This window comes from Rhagoletis pomonella, unplaced genomic scaffold (genome assembly GCF_013731165.1).
Source record: "Rhagoletis pomonella isolate Grant_MI unplaced genomic scaffold, Rhpom_1.0 Rhpom_scaffold_00004, whole genome shotgun sequence".
NCBI lineage: Eukaryota > Metazoa > Arthropoda > Insecta > Diptera > Tephritidae > Rhagoletis > Rhagoletis pomonella.
This window is the reverse complement of record NW_023458558.1, coordinates 6674102-6695177: the sequence shown is the minus strand read 5'-3', so window position 1 is coordinate 6695177 and position 21076 is coordinate 6674102. Positions and strand designations below refer to the sequence as shown.

The 21076-nt window shown below is 35.5% G+C and overlaps 1 protein-coding gene across 1 annotated transcript in view; it reads right to left on the bottom strand.

Annotated features, from left to right (window-relative positions):
- LOC118737691 (opsin Rh2) overlaps nucleotides 1–17224 on the bottom strand; it is a 33648-nt gene extending 16424 nt beyond the window's left edge. The window contains exon 1 of the mRNA XM_036468385.1: nucleotides 17078–17224. Coding sequence (XP_036324278.1) covers nucleotides 17078–17224 — 147 coding nt within the window. The remainder of the gene's footprint in view (nucleotides 1–17077) is intronic.
- Nucleotides 17225–21076: the final 3852 nt, after the last annotated feature.

Sequence of the window (21076 nt, the reverse complement as noted above, 5' to 3'; positions counted from 1 at the left end):
GCTTAAATATGTACATACATACACATAGTATACTATTAGTAGTATATGCGCATAAGTAAATTCGTATATATGTACATATGAGGATGGTAGTAAGTGCATAGTGAGTACTTTGCTACTTTTGTATCTGCTTCGCCATTCTGGCTTCTTCTTTCAGTTACCAAACGCAGTGCATTTGTGCCAGACCTTCGAGTGTTATTAGTTCCCGCGGCTCATGGTATCTATGTACATACGAACATACTCACAAAATTGCACTCGCTTACAAAAAACCGGCATATCTAGAAGCGAGGTTTCATTCACACAGTCAGTTCCTTCAGAAGATTTCAGTGCATGAGTTGCCGTTGCTCTCCGCACGGTTTAAAGCAATATGTTTTTTTTTATGCCATTCAAATGCAGTAAGAAAAGCTACAAATTCACTGGGTACAATCATGCCGTCCGTCCTAGCAATGCTGTAAAAATTAATCCAGTTTAAAAAATCTTGTTGCCCATTATGAAAATACAACCAACTTTAACATTTGCAACCAAAAATTTTGAACTTTTTATATAAAATTTTCAAAAACAAAAAATTTGGGTGTGCAGTTTTGTAGCTCATTAAATTCTAGACGCTAGATAATAATAATTTTTTTGGCTGACGGTTTTGTGCATTTCTGAATTCATATTAAACAAATTTCTTCCATATGAAATATTCTATAAAATTTCGTTTTTATGGGAGAAAATGCCCAGCAAAAAAAATAAATATATAAAAAATCAACGAAATTTTCAAGCGTCTTAATATTTGCCCTTTAACCTACTAAAATTTAATGAACTCCAAAACTGCATATCCAAAATCTTTCTAAAAATTCTGAATAAAAAGTTTTAAATTTTCGGGTGCAAAGGCTAAAGTTCTTTGAATTTTCATAATTTTTGTACAAATTTTGAAATGTGGATCTATGTGGCGCTAGTTATGTAAAGTGCAATAGTATTGCTCTTACCATTACCAATATATATTTAAAATATTAGCCAAATCGGATCATAAATACGATTTTTAGTAATAACTCAACTACAGCGCCAACTGGCGGATTAAATTGTGAAGCTAAACCATCCAGGGACCCACTCAAACACCCACAAAAAATTTCGTTAAAATCCGTACAACCATTTATGAGGCTTATCAATCACAAACACACCTACAGAATAATTATAAATACATTCAAAGTTAGCTAAAAGTCGGTATGTACCCTTGTAGACCTCACGCCCCCTTTTTGAAGTAGCCCCAATTTTCTTTATGAGTATGGGCTTGATTTCATATACATACATATCTCCATACGAAGTTCCAGTACTGTGTCATGAATACTTTCAAAGGTATGCAGTATGAAAAATTCGGTTTGTATGGGAGGTGCCACGCCTCCTTTTCCAATCGCTCCAATTTTTCTCCAAGAGTATGGGATTGATTTCATATATCTTCATACCAAGTTCCAAAACTCTACCATGAACACTTCCAGAGATATGGAGTATGAAAAAATTCGGTTTGTATTGGAGGAAAAGATCGGTCGCTGGTCCACTTCCCGGAAAAATGATCCCATATGCTAATCTAGGTAAAAAGCTATCTACGTACGAAATTTTAAGCAAACCGGACCATAATAAACCACCTACCGGAAAAAAGTAAGTAAGTGCCTAAGACATGGTGGTTGCTGAAAGCTATTTATGTACAAAATTTCATGAAAATCGGACCAGCCGTTCGCGAGATTACCTGGGGTACTTCTCTATTTATAATTTATATAGATATAGATAATCTTCAGTACTTACTTTAGTTAGAATTAGACATGGGTTAGCCAAGGAAGGAGAGACATGAGCCTTTTAACAGTAGTGACGGATTTGATTAATTTAATTTTGAGTTGTGTCGTTATTGCAGAGGACCATCGATATGTGAATTCATATACATATTTCGATAATGAAATTAATTCGGGCATAAATACGATTTTTAGTTACATACAGGGAATTCTTTTTCCTGTTATCGATACATATTTTGAATCTGAGGATAATCGGACCATAAACACGATTTTTAGTAGTAACTCGACTTTAAAATGTGGCTGCGGCCAGGTCTAGTCGAACGAAAGATTCCACTAAGTGTTGACATATTTATGTGTTTATATTTTGGTGATTAAATACAAAAAAATAAGAAAAACCCTATATTCAAAATAATGCTTGGACAGATATATATGTGAGATTGGAACACATTTCTTTTTAATACTACAAAATAAAAACCAAAATTGGAATGACGGGAATTCGTTCCAAAATACATCATCCTTGTCGGAAGCATTAATAGTTCAACAGAAAGAAAAAAACTAAAAATTTTCATCTTTAAAGTACTTACGAGTATTTAAATACATACATATATACATACAATGATTAATTGTGGAATCATGTATGGCAATTCATAGCTTATATTCATAGCTTTCCTATCCTGGCGCGTTATTAAACAAAAGCGACGACACACATATGTATGTATTCGTATGTTAGTACTTAAGCAAGTGTGTGCTAATGTTGTATGTAGCTTATGCTATAGCATTTAATGAGACGTTCTATTCTAATCATTGCGGCGAACACTCGAGTATTAGTTATGTATATGTATGTATGTATGAACGACAATGACTATTTCGTTGTCTCGTGACAAGTCCGTGTGAGGAGTAGTTATTGCTAAATATAACGGCGATATGCAAGTCTAATAACAGCTGCTGCATGGCGGGCGGCATGAAACGCGGTTAGACAGGCACGGATGCGCTTTGGTTGTCAGCGCCCATTAACGGCATCTCTCATAGCTCACAGTTGAATTGCAGTTGTAAATAGTATTTACGCTTTATCACCGCATAAGTATTTACGCTGCGACAACTGTCAACGCCAACGCCATCAACGCCTAGCTAATGTTTGTAATTACAAAGCACTTGCATTACCACTTTTCACATTGCCGCATCATTGTAAACACCCGTCCAAGGCAAAGCAGAAATTTTGTACATTTCAAATATGTAGGAGATGCCAGCGACCCGTTGGCGCTCTGTTACTCTGACACACTTACGAGCACGAGTATGTATGTATATGCATAGCACATATTGGCGCGCAAGACATACACACAATGTGGTGGTGGCTAACGAGCTGGCAGCATAGGCGCAGACACGCATGTGGCGACTGGGGACACCCACCCGCTGTTGGGAGCATCGCATTGTAAGTGTAAGCAGCAACATACACACCCTCATGCGTGAAAGCACATATGTATGTGTTAAAAATTGCCGATGAGGGAGTGCGGGTGTGTATGCGAATGCATGATAATTGAGACATAATTTGATGCTTACCGTGACAATAAGGAGCGTAAAGTTTGCAATTTTGTTCGACTCAAGTTGGGCGTTGCTAAGCTGTGAGTGACACTTGTTGGTGATGTGCTGGCGGTGGGTGGTTCCTTCTTTGATTCTACCACTTCCAGCCTGTACTGTATAAGCACACATTATAATGTAACAGTTTAACCGTTGCTTCTGACATTCGAACTTGTCTCTGGCACTACCTCACCTCTATCTAAATATGCTATAGAGACCTTCACATATTAACGCTTCCTTCAAGCAGTTATTATTGTTGCCTATACTTATGACTTGAAGAAATATTGTGCTGGTTATGATGAAGCTAAATAATAATGACGATGGTGTGATAGCCTTGCTTCTAACTCCCTTTTTGTTGCGGTTATACAGTGAAATCCACTTAGGCTTTGGTAGCAAAGTTTTGCGCGTGGGTTACATCAATCGTACGTATAGAAAGTATGTACATATGTATGTATATACATTAGGGTGGTACAAAAATGTATGTGAAAAACCAAAGTCCTAATTTGATTGCTCTCAGCCCCTAGCATTGTTCTATATCGAAAATAATACCCCAGCTTTTTATTTTCAAATCAAAATTTATTTTGAGGTCGCTGAAATCGCTGAGAGTTTTCCATGCATTTCATACGGGGAAAAGCAACTTTTCGTAGAAATGGTTCAGAACTCCTAAAATTTTTTTTCAAAGTTATTTAATTTAATTTTAATTTTATTTAAGTGAAAATTTTTTGATCGGGAAACTCTGTTTCTCTTCAAGAGACTTGCATTAAGAATACCCAATTATTTATTTTACCATATTTTAATACTAGCATTTTTTATGGGTCCCTCATTGCTTTTTATGGGGTTTTTGGAGGACTTATAAACAATAGTTAATATTAAAAAATGGTTAAAGTAACAATTTTGAATTATTGTTCTAGGTCTTCTGAAGACAAACAGAGTTTTCCGATAGAAAAATTATTGAATTTCATGAATTCTATACCATCTCTACGAAAAGTAGTTTTTTCCCAATATAAAAGGCATGCAAAACTTTGAGCGCTTTGAGCGACCCCTAAAAAATTTTTTGATTTCAAAATAAAAAAATAGTCGAATATTTTTTTCGGTATACAATAATCCTAGGCAGTGTGGAGCATTAAAATTCCGACTGTACTTTGTTTGGACCACCCTAATGAACACACATATGTACATATGTGGCTGCGGATAGCACAATGTAAACGCTAATGAAGGGCGCTGAGGAGCGGCTTTGGAGAAAATATTTAAACCGTGTCCTTGTCTATTTGCATGCATATGGGTAAATCTAAAAAACAGGTAACCTTTTTGTTATTTAGCTTTATTTTCACCGTTGTAAACTAAATCAAGCTGGTTGCTTTTGGATATAAATCATTGACGTATACTTGAAGCCTCAAAAAAAGCTTGATCAATTTGCTACATAACTTTTGAATTATAGGTGTTTGAATTAAGAAAAACAACGAAAACAAGTGAATTTTTTATGTAATTTTTAAGAGGAGCACAATTAATTATGTCATATTTTTTGAAGCACACTATATGCTGATTTGAAATTAAATGGGCGTTTAGCACTTATGTGTACACTTCATATGTAGTAGGTAAGAAAAGTGTCCACTAAAAAATGACGAAATGGCAAGTAACTCAAAGTCTGTAACTCCACATTTCACAATTTTCAAAATTTTCGGTTTATCGCGTATAGGTTTTGAAGCATTTAATTTTAAGAACTTTTAAGTATGTATTGTATTCTACAAACAATTACGAATAATTTGATACCTCAGCAAGAGGTGTGCTTTCAGAATACACTAACTTTTAAAGATAAAATATTGTGCGATCTTCAGCGTAATTTTTATTCCAAAAACACCATAATTGGAGGCACATTTGGAAAATACGTCGAAATCGATCTTAATCTTTCTATAACTGCTAGTCCTTATAAAATTACATATATCTGTAAAATGCTTAAAAAAATTAGTCTCTAGAAGTGTGTAAAAACTCTGAGTTACTACTTATAATGAAGCTTCTTCTTTTTTCTTCAAAGCAACTTTTTTTCGACAAATGTTCTGATAGTTGCTCTTACTTAATTGTAGCCTTCTAAATTCAATGGCGTCCTCAGTTTTACTCTATTGGCTCCACTTTTCGGGATAGCCGTACTTGAAACTTTGCTTAAATTTTAACTATTTTATAAAATGGTCCCTGGGTTTTGAAGATATTTTACTAAAATTTTGTACATAACCGTTTTTTATTATTACCTTAACTATTCCATAAAATCATCGAAATCGGTTCACTCTAAAATCTAGCTCCCGTACAACTGATTGATCAGAGACGTTGTTTTGCGTTATAACTCCTCCAATTAAACAGGGTAAAATTCAGTATAGGTTTAATTTAACATATAGCACGCATACAATTTATTATTCAGATATGAAGTTAGGGTTATAGCGCAGAAACACACACCTGAGTAATCAGTTGTATTGCAGCTATATGTTAATGTGAACCTATTTCGACAATTTTAAGAAATAATTAAGGTAATATTAAAAAACTGTTATGTGCAAAATTTTAGTAAAATAACTTCAAAACTGAGGGAGTTATTTATAAAATAGTTGAAATTTAATCAAATTTTCAAGTACCGTTATCTCGAAAACCGAAGCCAATCTGATAAAACGGGGCATGCCATTTAATTTAGAACGTCCCATTTAAGTAAGTTCAACTATCAAAATCTTTGCTCAAAGTTTACAACTTGAACAACGTAATTTGAACCCAGCTTATATTATTTTGTTTTCTATTTCATGTTTATTCATCGTCTATCTTTTGAAGCACTTGATGAAATTGAATTACTTTTATATTAATCGGTTTATTAAGAGATTACGAATAAAATGATATATAAAACATAGGTGTGCTCACAAATTTAAAAATTAAAATTTTTTTTTTAAAGTGTACCTATTTTTTAGATTTGCCCATATACAATATGTAGGTTTCTTTGGCTCCACAAAAGTTCGCGCGAACTTAACTGTTTGTGAGGATAATATAAGTTTAATATTAGCATTGGTGCAATGAGTTGCCACTCCACAATTACAGGAATAATGAATAAAAGAGAAATTATGGATGCGTATATACGTATGCACATTAGGGGTTTCCTTAAATGAAGGAAGCAAATTTCCTAAGCCTCAACCCCTATAGTCAAAGATATCACATACAAATTTTGGTTCCGATTGAAGTGTGCTAAGGCGTGTCAAAGTTCAGATTGCCCTATGATGCCATCATGACCGACTCCAATCGGTACCAAAATTTATTTGTAATATCCTCGACTTTAGTAGTATCGAATTTGGGTAATAACACGCCTTAACCGACTGTGATCGATAACAAAATCGATAAATACCGATATCAAAATCGCTAAGTATCGATAACAAAGTCGAAAAATATCGATAACAAAATCGATAAATATCGATAACAAAATTTATAAAAATATCGCTATCAAAATATGTAGTTAAAAACATCGATTACAAAATCGATAGCAATTCGATAAAAATATCGATAACAAAATCGATTATTATATCGATAAGTTCCGAAAATATCGACGGAAAAATTGATAACAATATCGATAAAAACTTCGATAGCAAAATCGATAACAAAACCGATAAAAAATGTCGATTATTTTATCGATAAGTTTCGGAAAACCCGAAAATTTCTAAAATCCCAAAATAGTTCCCAGATTGAGTCTCTGTGTCTCTCTCTATATCCTTTCCTCTTTAATTACCATTGTTTTAATCTTTCTTTCCCTATCTTCATCTTCACTTTTATCGGTATCCTCATCATCATCTTTGTTTTTACTTTTATGTTTATCATTTTCTTCATCTACATATTTGCCTTCACCTTTGCCCTTATATATATATGTAAAGTGTTTAAATTTACCTTTACCTACCTAATTTTACCTTTAGTCCAAGGCGACTGAAAGAGGGATCAGGCATTACCTGACTACTTTCGAACCTAAACTGCCCCTATTTTTGCTTGGCGGTCTGTGTAAATTTTTGCTCAGCTAGGTATGCAGCGATCAGTTTCTTCAGGTATAAAGCCGAAATTTATAAGGATAGTCGACTGGCGTCGCCATACGACTGCCCAGTTCTGCCTAAGCTGTTAGAGAGCGGACTGCGGTAGCCATATGTGCAATGTTTATGGGTATTACGATTGGCATAGCCTTCAATGCTAAAGTAGGAGGGAGACTTTTTAATCGGCCTTCAATACACATGTGACTTCTAGAAATTTCCATACGTAGGTCGCAGTCGGGTGACGGCATAACAAGCAAATCTATTCTCAAAAAGGCTAACCTGGTCACACTGGTATTGACTTCGGGCATAAACTCCCTTCCTATTAAGAATATAAGTATGTACATATGTTAAAATATCAACACCTAATTTTAGTATGAGACACCCTTTTATTGTGTTCTACGATATCCACGAAATTCAAAAATTTTGAAAAATTTTTTAGGAGTCGCTACCAGAGTTTGCAAAAATTAAAATTTTTCTTAAAATCGCAAAAATTTCACACAATTTTGATTTGAAATCTGATAAATTTGACAAATTGTTGAATTTTATTCTTAAGAATTTATAAACTCGCTGATTTATAGCTTTTCAAGGTCGAAATTTTGTCGAATTTTCGTGATAAAAAAATATATTTACAATTTTTAAATTTTCGTAGATGTCATAGAACAAACTAAATAGGTGCGCCAAAAAAAATTTAGATCTTGATATTTTAAGGACCACCCTAACACATATTCTTAACAAGAAGGAAGCTTATTTGCGAGGTCGTTAGAACTCTAACGGGAAACTCTAATTGTAAAATATAAATAAATTCGGAGAGTATTTTCATAAGCGCCATTTATTTTTTAAATTATTAAATTTTAGGAGATTTCTCTTGGAATTTTAAGCACAAATGGAGACAGGCTGAGAATCCTTCCGCCTTGAAGCCGCTAGTGATCAAATATAAACCCGAACAGGTGCGCACGCCGCCACAAACTTACCCCAAAGTTAGAAATCTTATATCTCCAACCATTCATTTTCATTTGCTTACAACAAAGCAAAGCGATTGAAAACAGAGCCAACAGTACATATTTATTAGTTTTTGAATATTTTAATAAATTTCCTCTTAGCTCTGTGGAGATATTTCCATGCAGAATATTAAAAAATACTATGCCACTAATACGCAAACTGCAGCACTTCAAGAATTTAATTATGGCATTTTTACGTCCCCATTTGAACGGTAAATTGTGTTTGTAGTATTTACTGCGCTCAGCGCAGCTGCGCAATTGACTTTAATATTTCTGTTAATTACTTTCAATAGTGCTCAATGCGATTTATGGCAACTGCTTGTATTTTAATAAAAAGTTAAATGCAATTGCAGCGCCAGCATTTGCAGCAACGTGCATAAAAGTGGAAGAGACACAAAAACAGAAAAAAAAACAAAGAAAAAAAGTGAAAAAGTGAATGTACAAAAAGGGGTGAAAAACAAATATCCGTTGACCCTTGCGCCAACAGTTAAATTAAAAATCAACAAGGACATAACATTATTTTCACTCCGCATCCCTTAGCACGCTCCATTTTTTTTTTTTAAACTTGCGCCAAGTGCAAAAACACTGCACGCTAAGCTGTGTTTGGTTTTGTTTTTATTGTTGGCACATACATACATATGAACAGCGATGGAAGCGAATGTTGAGGGCACTCACCAACCAACTTTAATGTCCTTGCTGAAGCATAGCAACAGGTGCATCTGCCTGGCGCTTACTATTGCCGCTATGTGTGGCTTGTAGTTTTTGTTTTCATCTTTGGTCCTCCTCTCTGCCTACCCGCTGGCCTGCTCGAATGATTTAATTTCCTTTATTGCAAATGATACCCGGAAAAGTAGCTGCGTATGTATGTATGTGTAGATGTAAGTATGTGTATGTGTGGAGTTGTGCGCATCAGTTGCAATATACATATGTAAAAGGATATGCACGTGGACAATGTGGTGGACATCAAGTGTAATCGTGTTCTTGTTGTTGCGGTTGGTAATAAAAGCTGCTGCTGTACCCTGAAATTTGCGCAGAAAAATTGTTAAGCTACATTAAGAAGAAAATTAAAAGGAATGTAACTACATGGAATTGCGTAAAAAGAAATGTACTCCCCCTCCCCTTCGAGGTACTCTGGTACTTCTGGTTAACTGGTGGCGTGTTAGCCTGCTTGCATATTAAAGTCGCTTATACGACATGTGTTCCCACGCGGGTGACAAATAAAACTGACATGCAGTAGTTAAACGTGGTGAGAAAAACGCAATGCTAAAACGAAAACGAAAACGGAAACGGAAACGAAAACAAAACCAATACCAACTCCTTTCAGAAGTCGGGGCTGCCAGCTGCACTGTTACTGACACAAGCTGCGCGCCCTCCGAGGTGTTACTAAAAAATTTAGCCAGCAGCTAGCAACAATTTACATCAGTGACCACATGTCAGGCGTTGCACTACAAAAACAATACAAAAAACTACAGCTACAAAACAGCAACTCCTCGCTGTGTTTTGCGGTTAACAACTTTACTGTTGTTTTTTTAATTTTTTCTCCCTCGCTGCTTGTAAGCGAAATAAATGGCATTGCTCCATGCGCGCTGCGATGACTTTTGCATTGCATTTAACATGAGTGGGCATATACATACATACATACATTTGAAAACATATTTATATGTTTGCATCTGTGTACTAGGGTAGTGGAATTTATGAAGGCGATGCGATTTCAGGAGGGCACCGATATTCAGCCAATTATAGCAGAAAACGAAGGGGGTATGGGAAAATTTTGAATCCAATTTAGTTTTGTGGAAGACAGTGAGTGGCGTAGTCAGGGGTGGGGGAATTGTGGAGATGTTCGGTTCCGTGTATTCACTACGGGCGGTTGTAGAAATTTCAGGCGAAGCTCAGCATAAGCCAAAATTTTTATGTAAAAAAATATGAAAATTAGTATTTTTGGGGGAAAAAATTATGCATTAGAAATCATAAGAAGTTATGAAAAAGTGACTTTCATTACAATTAATTAATTAATTAAATAGAAAAAAAAATATTTTCTTTCATAAAAGGTAAAATAAAAATAAAAATAACTAAAAGTTAAATTTTTTCGCTTTTCGAACTTCTTTTTTCTTCAGATTGTATACGATATTTTAGTCCACATTAATAAAGAAAAGTCTACACAGAATAATTTTGTTTTTATCTACTTGAATTTATTCTGCTTCTATGTACACCCTGTTGACTGAAATACATTTCCCTTCACTTGAATAGGTACACATTTTTTCCTCAAGGTTTATGCTCCATTTTAATTTCATTTGGTAAAATTATTAGTTTGGAAGCAAAGCGGTGAAAATGCAGAAAAAAAACCTTGATTACTTTGGATTTTACTCCACTCATTTTGATTCGCTTAAATAGGCAGAGTGACTTTAACGCAAGTAAAGGACTACATTGAACCATCAAATGCGAAACATTCAGTTTGATTCTTCTATAAAGGACTTTTAGTATTGAATACTACCTCCTTAATTCCAAATTATGGGGAAACCCCTATCCGGAAGAGAGTTCTGGAGGAGTTTTGAAAAATGAAGGACTGCTTACCGCTTTAATGGCCGGAAAGGGCAACTGGAAAATATCACATGAATTATCTACATCGCAAACTTTGCAAAACACCCAATTCTATTCATCGCCTGGCAGTGCCATCTGCTTTCAAGATGCTGCTCAGAGTCACGTTCGACCTAAAGCATCTATTGTTGATCCCTTTATATTGGCAAATTTCTTCTACCAAGGCCCCCTTTTAAGATTTACTGAGCAAGTCGTAGTTATCTTAGACATTCAGAGTTAGGGGTCTTCTTTAGGAATACACAATTTTTTTCACGCTTTAGTGATCCTTGTGCTGCTCTACAAATTACTTAACCAGCCAACAGTTATTTATGTAATTCAAAAATTGGTTGATGCCTTTGCTCTTGCTAAAAAACCACCCAGTCTAATGTACAGGGCGAGTGCTCATTTTCTCCATGCATTTTTGCTGAACTGTAAATTTAATAATAAAAAACGCACTGTCGTACCAGTGTGACTTAGTGTCGAACGTCACTCGGTTCAAAATTGCTGAATTCCGTACGAAATGAAAATCCGCACACAAATGCTGCACCCACAAATGCTTGTTAATGTGTAACGTGTGTATGCCTGTGTGTGCGTGAGATTGTGTAAATACAAGAAAGCCACTCCTTTTATATCGCTCATAAATTTTGCTTATATCGCTGCCAGCTAAACACAATTTCTGTTTTCCGCTGCAACATCTCGCACACAGCTCACCTCGGTTTCGATGGCACAAAATCGCCTGAAGAAGGAGGAGTGTAAGGAGGGTCAATAGTTTAATTTCTATTTCTATTTTTATTTCAATTGCATTTTTGTTAAATAAAAACTCAACACTATGCAACCCGACGCTAATACACAGCGGTGAGTGCAGCGAGTTCGTTTGTGTTTGTCCACGGTGTGCAAAGAGATTTTGATGCGGGCGCCGGCGGGGGCGTACCAGTGTTTGGGGACAGTGACTGGCTAATATAAAAAGTTGCGCATTCAAGTCCACCAGGGGGAAAAATGTTGGCAATTACTTTGTACTGTTGCTCTTTTGTTTGCACCACACAGTTGTTGTTGTGGCGTTTTTCGCTTTATTTTCTTGCTGTTTTTGTAATTGTTAACTCGCTCAGTTTTGTGCACATTGTGCAATTTCTTTAAGCTTCAACATTTGTTGCACTCACTTCATGCAATCATTAATTTTGATTAGACTTACTGAGCATTAATGACATTCTTTTTGCCAAACATGGTGCGTTAGAGGATGCACACTTCAATGGACGAGAAGAATGAATAGAGTTGACGATTAAAAATGGAGTCATACGGGGATTAAAATCTGTAAATTACTTTGTTTCATAGCATTGGGTGGCGGCAGTTATTAAGGAAAGCCATTTACTTACATTAAACTTTAGAACATTATCATTATTTATGACGCTGGGTATTATTTGGGTATTTGTTTGTTTGACAGAACATACGCTTCGAGTTGCTTAAGATGGACGGTTTCTAAAGTACAAAAAACTACGATGTAGCCACAGTTAAAGATAACCTTGCATGACATAGCCCGCGAAGGTCATCTCTTCATCGTGAGATATCCCTAGAGTTTGGTACCTGGAATTATACCATAAAACTTTAACTCGTAAGAATTCTGAACGGCAAAAAGATTAATTAGTGAAGCCACGTGGAAATCCCTTCTGGCGTTCTTTGCTTTTTCCTGAAAAACTGAAAGAGAAGCGTCTACGATGAGGCAAGTAGGAAATCAATTAGCATGGATCAGCGTAACTCAAAGGACAATCGCACGTGGCATAGCTACGCTTTGTTTGTACACTGTTGAGCCTTCTGAATAAAAAAAAGGCAATAGATTTTTTTTTTTTTTAATTAAAGACCTTCTACTTACATTTATTTGAATAAATCGAGTAAAAGGTTTTGCTATGCGTTCGGCCGAGTTTTTCCTTCAAATTGTGGTGTGCGTCTTGGCGGTTTTACAGAAATGGAGGGCCTATATACATATTTACGCTGCCTCCAATTGGCAAAAGGATTTTAATGAAAAGCTTTTTAATAGCGGATATACACCAAGAGGTTAGTTTGCCGTTTCCCGACAAGGGGTGTTCGCTGTTAGAATTTTTTATTTTTTTGCTCGGACCAGGGATCTCAGCATCCACCTAGGAAAAATGGCGACTTAAAGTGGCCTTCATGATTGTGGAATGTAAGTAATTACCGCAATAAGCAGGGTGCATCTAGGACTTGAACTGTCAAAGAATTCGATAGCATAAGTCTGCTTCATTCGCCACAGTTTGGCAATAAACTATTTTTACCATGAAACGAAGTTATAACATTCTCTCTCCCTCTCTCTCTCTCTCTCTGTCTCTCTCTGATATCGAGGAAAGTGAATGTGTAGCCTTCATCTAATTTCGGGGAATATGAGTCTCTATAAGTACTGAAAGAGTCTCAATGCTGGTCTCCGTGAAACCTCCATCGGGCCAAGTTTATTCTGCTAGCCGGTCTTAGGAACAATCTAGTTGACTCAAGGTATCAGTACCACAGCAGTATTTTTTAAACAAAGTCCTTTTTGGAAAAAAAAATTAGCTTTTTGTTCTATCTGTTGTATAGCGGTAGCGTTCTCAAGCCAAGCTCAGCATTAGGGAGGCCCCAATTGCTCGAGTCATCAGGTGAGGTGGTGCGGAAGGCAGCTCTGAAGCTCCTTACTAATACGCGGTTAGTTCGCAAATCGGCGTAGCAGTTTTCCACATGACTGGCCACCCTCCACGGTCGTGGTGGCATTATTGTGTCGTCTGGAAATTATGCAGAGCCAAAAGAAGGCATTTTAGCACATTCTGGCCATTTAAGTTCAGCTTTGCAGTATCCTTGCCTTGAGAAATAGCAAAATGAACATGTGTGGCCACTGCAAAGGAAGAGGAAACCATAAGCCAAAAATAATATAGGATGCTGACTCTATGTAACCATCCAGTCAACATTCGCGTTCTTTAAATCTCCATGACTCGCGTGTGGCTGGAATGTGAAGTCTCGATAGGGACTCGGGTAGCAGTAAACTTCCCGCCGTATCATTTCTACACCATTGGAAATTAATCTTCAATCTCTTTTTTTACACGTCATTAAAGTATCGTCCGCAAAAACACTAATAACAAATTCAACTGCAGCTTTACGGAATCCTCGCATTTTCCCAGCCCTAGCCAGCTGATGATTTAATGTATTCGATAACTCATTTCGTAAGTTTTCTAATATTGTAGAATACTTTCAATGAGATTCAAATTTAAATTTAAATATGAAGTACGAGTTAGTATTTCAAAATAAAAGTGTAAAGTAGCTTAATCAAAACGAAGATGCAGGCGACTCAATTGAAATTTATTTCTGTTTGTTGCTCGCTTCGATGGCTGAAAGAAGGTTGTGTCTTTTATTTACTTTTGGCACGCCACGCCAAACTTTGAACAGTGAATGGTGTAACTTTTGTTTAAAAGTAAGTGAATAAGTTTTGTAATTTTCAGTTGCCAATGAAGTACAGATAGTCGACGACTGAAAGTGTGTAGGCGGGTGGGCGTTTTGAGAAACTCAGAAGTTACATTACAAAGGGCACGAAAGGGTTTACACGCAGGTAACAAATAACAAAACTTGAAGAATTAAGTAAAGCAATATGCAGATTAACAGTTGTGTGAGCTCATTCTTGCACCATTCGTTAACATACATAAGTACAAGTATGTATATATATATATTATATATATCCACATATCTACAAGCATCTATATATTAATACGCTAACATAAATTTTGTCTCCGTTCGTTTTGCGATTCTTCCGAACCAAGAACACCGTTGGAAAGACATTTTTCCGCAGATGAGCAGAGTTTTTATGGTTTTACAATTGATTGAAAATTACGGCCAAAACCGTCGTTTAAACATTTTCGAATTGTGTATACATGTTGCTGCAACATGTTCAATTTGACATGTTTCGCCTGTTGTTTCAGCACACATTTGAAATTAAGCTTTGAAATAAAGATAAATATGAAGATGAAGAAATAAATGATAACGATGAAGTAAAAAAAAAGAAGACAAAGTGAAGATAAAGACGAAGATGGAGACAATGACAGATACATAAGAATTAGGGTAACTGAAGGAGTAAGAACATTTCTTGAATTTATGAAGTGAAACTTCTTTAGCGGAAGTTGGTTGGTTGGGAGTAAATTGTCAAATTCAAGGGGAATAATGCACATGGAAATGGTTCTCAGCGGTTTAGAGGTTTGAGAATAAAAACAAAAACAAAGATGCCAAGAGGTACAGGCAAAAACGAAGATCAAAGTAAATTTAAACGCTTTAAGGTAAAGGTGAAGAGGAATATGCAAAAATAATGATAAATATAAAGAAAAGGTTGAGCGAGAGGATCGATATTGTTATCGATATAAAACTCGATATTTTTATCGATATAATAATCGATATTGTTATCGATATAATAATCAATATAATAATCGTATTGTTATCGATACAATAATGGATATTGTTATCGGTGTAATAATCGATTAAATAATTGATTTTGTTATCGATTTAGTCATTTATATTGTTAACGATTTTACAATCGCTGTATTTTTCTATATGTTTATGGATATTGTTACCGGTATTTTTATCGACACAGTTATCAACAGGGTTATCGATATACTAATCGGAACATGGAATGTGATCAACTTACATGACATGACATCACATTTTATCACATGATATGAAGAGACATCACATGATATTACATCACATAATATGACAACACATCACACGATATCACGTGACATGACATTATATGATATGACATCACATTATATGGCATGACATCACATGACTTGACATCACATGACATGACGTGGCATCACATGATATGACATCATATGGTATGACATCATATGACATGACATCAGAGGATATGACAACACATTTTATCACGTCATCGCACCTAATCTCATCTAGGTGAATAGAAAAAGAAAAGGATATAAGCAAAGATGTGAAAGATAAAAACAACGATGAAGTCCAAGGTAAAGTTACCGATTTCAAAACCAAAAACACCGTTGGAAAGGTAATTTTCTGTAGATGAGGAGAGTTTTTATAGTTTCGAAATTGGTTGAAAATCGTCGTTTAAAAATTTCCATATTTGTGTATGGTTGTTTTAGCAACCAGTTCAATTTAAGCGGTTTCGCATTTTGTTTTACTTCGTATTTGAAATTTAACTTTCAAATAAAGATAAATATGAAGATGAAGAAACAAGTGATAACGATGAAGACAAAAAAAGGCAAAAGTGAAGATAAAGACGAAAATTGAGATAAAGGCGAAAATGGAGACAATGAGAAATACATAAGAATTAGGTCAACAGAGTTGAAATTTTCCGATAGGAATCGAAATAAAATCAGACATAAAGGTTACTGAAATTTATCAAATCATCGAAGTTTAAAATTATCGAAATTTATACATGCTTATTATCGAATTATTCAAACTGATCAATGTTTACTGAGTTGTCGAAAATTATAGACACAGAAACTTAGTTGTCCAAATTTACGGATAGTTCTCGAGCTATAAAAACGTGTGAGATTAACGAAATTTGTTAAGTTAAAGAAATGTGTCAAGTTATCGATATTTATTGAATTGTCATTATTTATAGACTTAACGAAATTTCTTGAGGTGTCGTAATGCATGGAGTTTAGCGAAGTTTATGGAATTTTCAAAATATATCGATTTGTACTGTATAAGTAAGTTTTGCTACGTGTTTAGTTAGAAAACCTCTCCAAGGCTTCTAAAACTAGAAAAACTGTCGAATTTCGACAGCAACTGGCACTCTAGTATTTTATTACACGCCTTCATTATTATTTATCTGATCTGAAATACGTATTCTTTTTAATGGGAAGAGTAAAGTACATGAACATTAAAAGTTCGTGTGAAGTGGGGGGGGGAATGCGGTTCAGAGCACACAAAACCCTTAAAACACCGCTATTTCAGCGACGTTGCCAGAGATTACTTGCAGGCGTCAGTAATAGATGAAAATGGCAAGACACCTATGTCGGTAGCCTCGTTCTGGAATACTTACTTGACAACCCCAACGGTCAACATCCAGAGCTTGACTCATCGGAATTCCTACGGGGATATCGGAATGTCAAATGAATGGACCAGTTCTCTTACGTACAATTTCCCCGCTGGATGCGTTGCTAAGATCAGCGACGCCTTCGTCGGCTTGAAGCTCAACTACCTCCGATAGCCGGTAGTTGCAGGGGTGTATCCAGCGATTGACGAATGTGAGCTTATTAATGTGGAGTCCCTCGAATAATCCCATTCTTCTGGCCGTTTGCGCCGAATCCCTAAACGCCTAAGCAAAGACTGACTTTGGGCTCCGGTTCGGCATAAGAAAGGCAAAAATGGGAGTTTAGAAGAGGTTAGCCCCATGTCCTCCCGGTTTGATTTTTGTAAAACCAAATACATAAATAAGCTTAACATTTCAGGACGCAGATAATATGAAAAAAAAAAATTAAATAATTAGTAGACATGTGCGTTTATGAAAAAGCTTGGAGCAAAGTAAGCTGGGCCAAAAATTTGCTTTGCAAACCGCTTGCAAATCCGTTTTTCGACATCCATAGAAATATAGCATATAATGCGACTATAAAGCCACTGAAATGGATAGCACAATTGAGAATATCCACAGAACAATACAGAAAATTCAGGAGCAGTTAAAGGGAAGCTAAGCAACAAAGCAATAGAAAGTCATTTGAAAGGATACACACCAAATTGGCCAAAATTAAGGACGAGCTCAATGTGTGACGACGTGTCTGACAAAAGGAAACAGGCTTTCGACGACAAAAAGGCCAAAGGCAAATCGGAAAACAAATAACAATAACAATAGTCATTTTGGCTGATGGCAGCACTCTAGAAAAAAAAAGAGAACAAGAACAGAGTGTTGAAACATCAGCCTGGCAATTGTACCAGTATGGATTATGCGGAATGTATGTATGTATGTTGTGTTTGTTTGCAGTGCAGGCGGTGGCAGTGGCGGGTCAAAGGGCACTCCAACACAATTGCAAAGTTTGTGCAGCGCCTTTGTGTGTTTAGCTGTTCAATCGAGTATGCTGTTGTGTAGCGCATTATTGTTAACTTTTGTGTTTTACGTCTTGCTGCTGGTGTTGCTGCTGCCGCTACACACATTGTCGGTTGTAATTGCCAGTTGCTGTTACTGCTGCCATGAACTCTAAAAACCGACCTGATTATTGCGCACGATGCCGATCTGCGTGAGCATGTGCGTGCGTGGCAAAGATCAACAAAAGAATCGTAATGCCAAAGCGGCAGTTCGCAAAACAATTCAAAAGGCATTGAGTGGCATTGCCGACGCCGCCGCCGCCGTCGTTATTGTGCGCCAACCAGATTGATGCGTGCAACAGATTCAAGGCAGCCAACAGATGAAACAAACAAATTACGTAGGGATGTAAGCAACTCTACCCATTTCCGTTTGAGTGCGAACTTGTGCCTCAGCGGAAAATTCATTAAATGCCCCAAATTCGTGAAAGAAGCATTCCCGTTTGTACATTTCAATTTCTTTCATTATTTTTAGATACATTTTTTTTTTTTTTACTTTGCTGGAGTTCGATCATTAGTGTTTTTATTTGTTTTGACGGTGCGTAAGGTCCTTGACTTTTTCACGGAAGTTACTCATTTCACCCGTCCGCCAAAAATATATGTATTTCGTTTCTCTGTGCTCGATTGGCGTACGGAGTCGTTGCGAATCATTCAGTTTAAAGCTGCTATACGCATTGCTTGTTATTTGTAATTGTGTTCAGTTTTACATCATTTCCGGTTTCATTAAAAATTGTTTACCCGTTGGGAGCTATTAAGTGTTTCCAATAACCAAACGCTATCCGAAAATTGGCCGCTATTGTTTAGTGCTGATGAAAAGATTAATGCTTTTGCTTTCAAAAGGCAATTATTCACGTGAGAGTGGAAGCCATTTGTTTGAGTAGAGACCTAGCATATCAAGTATACATACATATGTCTGGCAAAGCTGGATTTATAACATTTACACAGGCTTGCGAAATTTATGTAATTTGGCAGTTATAACTTTTATTAATTTTCAAATGGAAAAATTGCAAATAATTAGCATTTACGGGCTCAGAACATTGAAGAACTGCCGGAAATAAAACTAAACGCTGTGCATATACATTTCTCACACAGAGTCTTAATTAAAAAAATAGCTTGTCTTGGCTTTCATGATGCTCTTTAGTTACTTTTGTTCATAAGACCGTGCGACAAAAACAAAAAAAAAAATCAAAACACCTGAAAGAATCGATATACCCACGAAACTATGGAACAAATATAGTAAAACTGAATTCTTAATTTTTCACTCTGACGTAAGGATTATTTTCAAATGACCTAGAAATTTTAAAGATATGATTAATTAAAAAAAAAAAATACTTAAAACAATCAGTCCAATGCAGTATAACAATATGGGTAACAAATGAGAGAGAAAATTCTTTAGAATTTAAAAACAATAAATTTTTTTTTGGTTTGCTAGCACGAATATGTATTGAAAATGCGCTTTCAATAAATTTTATATTTTTAAGTTAATAAAGTCTGCAGCACGAAACTCGATGATGAAGTCGTGCATATATTAGTCCTCAAACAAAGATTAAAAAAAAAAAAAATGCAAATTTTCGTAGATATTTAAGGACAACATTTGTAAAGGACGTTTTCCACACCGATGCGTCCTTATGCACAACAAAATTTATTCTGTTATAAATCTACAGAATTTTTTCTTTTATATGATATCCATATTGTTATTCTACATTGCACTGAATTTTTTTAAAAATTTTTTTGGTATAATCAAATTTTTTAAATTTCACAGTCCTTTTGAAAAAAAAAGTTTGACGTCAGAAAGAGAAACTAAGTACGCAGTTATACTATAATTTACCCATAGTTTCGCAAGTATGTTATTTTTTTTGTGTATAAAATTTACTGTGGCACGGTGTTATCTATAAGGATTGAAATTCTTAAGCAGGGATCACACGATTTGAACATTTGTACAGACTTTTACATTTTGGAAGTTTCAAGGTGGTGTTGTCTGGCACTTTGTTTTATTGAGCTAAACTCAAATTTCTAGACAACAGCACTCTGTTACTGCCAAAATATACAAATCTGTACAAATGTACAAATCGTACGATGCCTGCTGTAGACTTAAATAAATAAATAAATGTACATATAATGTTAAGAGTACAAGTCCACAACAAGCTTTCCAGACGTTTTGCTTTCGGCGTCCAAGCTGTAATATATATAGTTAAGAGTATAGTATAGAGCTGAATAGAGCACTGAAAACCTGAAAAAACTTGCAGGGGAGTGCCACTCTAAGAATCACGACTGGTATTTTTTTTTTTGGCAGGTCGACTAAAAATTTGGTGCTTTTCTACGGCAAACAACTTTAGTTGTATTGGCTCCAATGGACTTAATAATTAGTTTGCCGATTTATGAGAGGAAGAACCTTGTTTGATTTCACTTCTTCTTCGTGAAGATGGTATGAAGACCGGAGCGCTGTTTCATATTCATTTCAAAAGCGAGATTAAATTTTCGGCTCAAAAAAAAAAACAAGAGAAATTTAGTGGTTATATTTTTAAAATTTGCGCGTGTATGTGGCCCTTGTTCTTGAATATAAGAGAACAATAATTTACTGAACTTAAATTTAATGAAAAATGCAATTCTGGCTAAGCCTTTTGCAGAACAGTTGAAATAGAGTTAGTGATAGAACTTTTAAGAAAAATATCGATACTAAATAGTAGTCATATAGAACACTCTAAAGAAGCATCGATGCCAGTTTTCATATTCACTTCCGTGCATTTTTTTAAACGGGAGAAATAAACAAAAAATCAGATTGCATTGCCCTTATGACCTCTTCCGATTTGTAAATTTAATACACTCAGACAAAGCTATGGATACGGAAGATTCTTATATGAAATATAGCCGCTGGCCAAATTAGCCGCTTACTTCGAGACATATGCTTTCGGATTTGATCTTCCATTTTTGATTCGCGGGTTTTTTATTTCCCTCCTACTATCTATGCATATCCACTATGCATTTCGCATGAATTACATACAATATTATTTTGCTTTATTTTATTTTATTTTATTTTATTTTATTTTATTTTATTTTATTT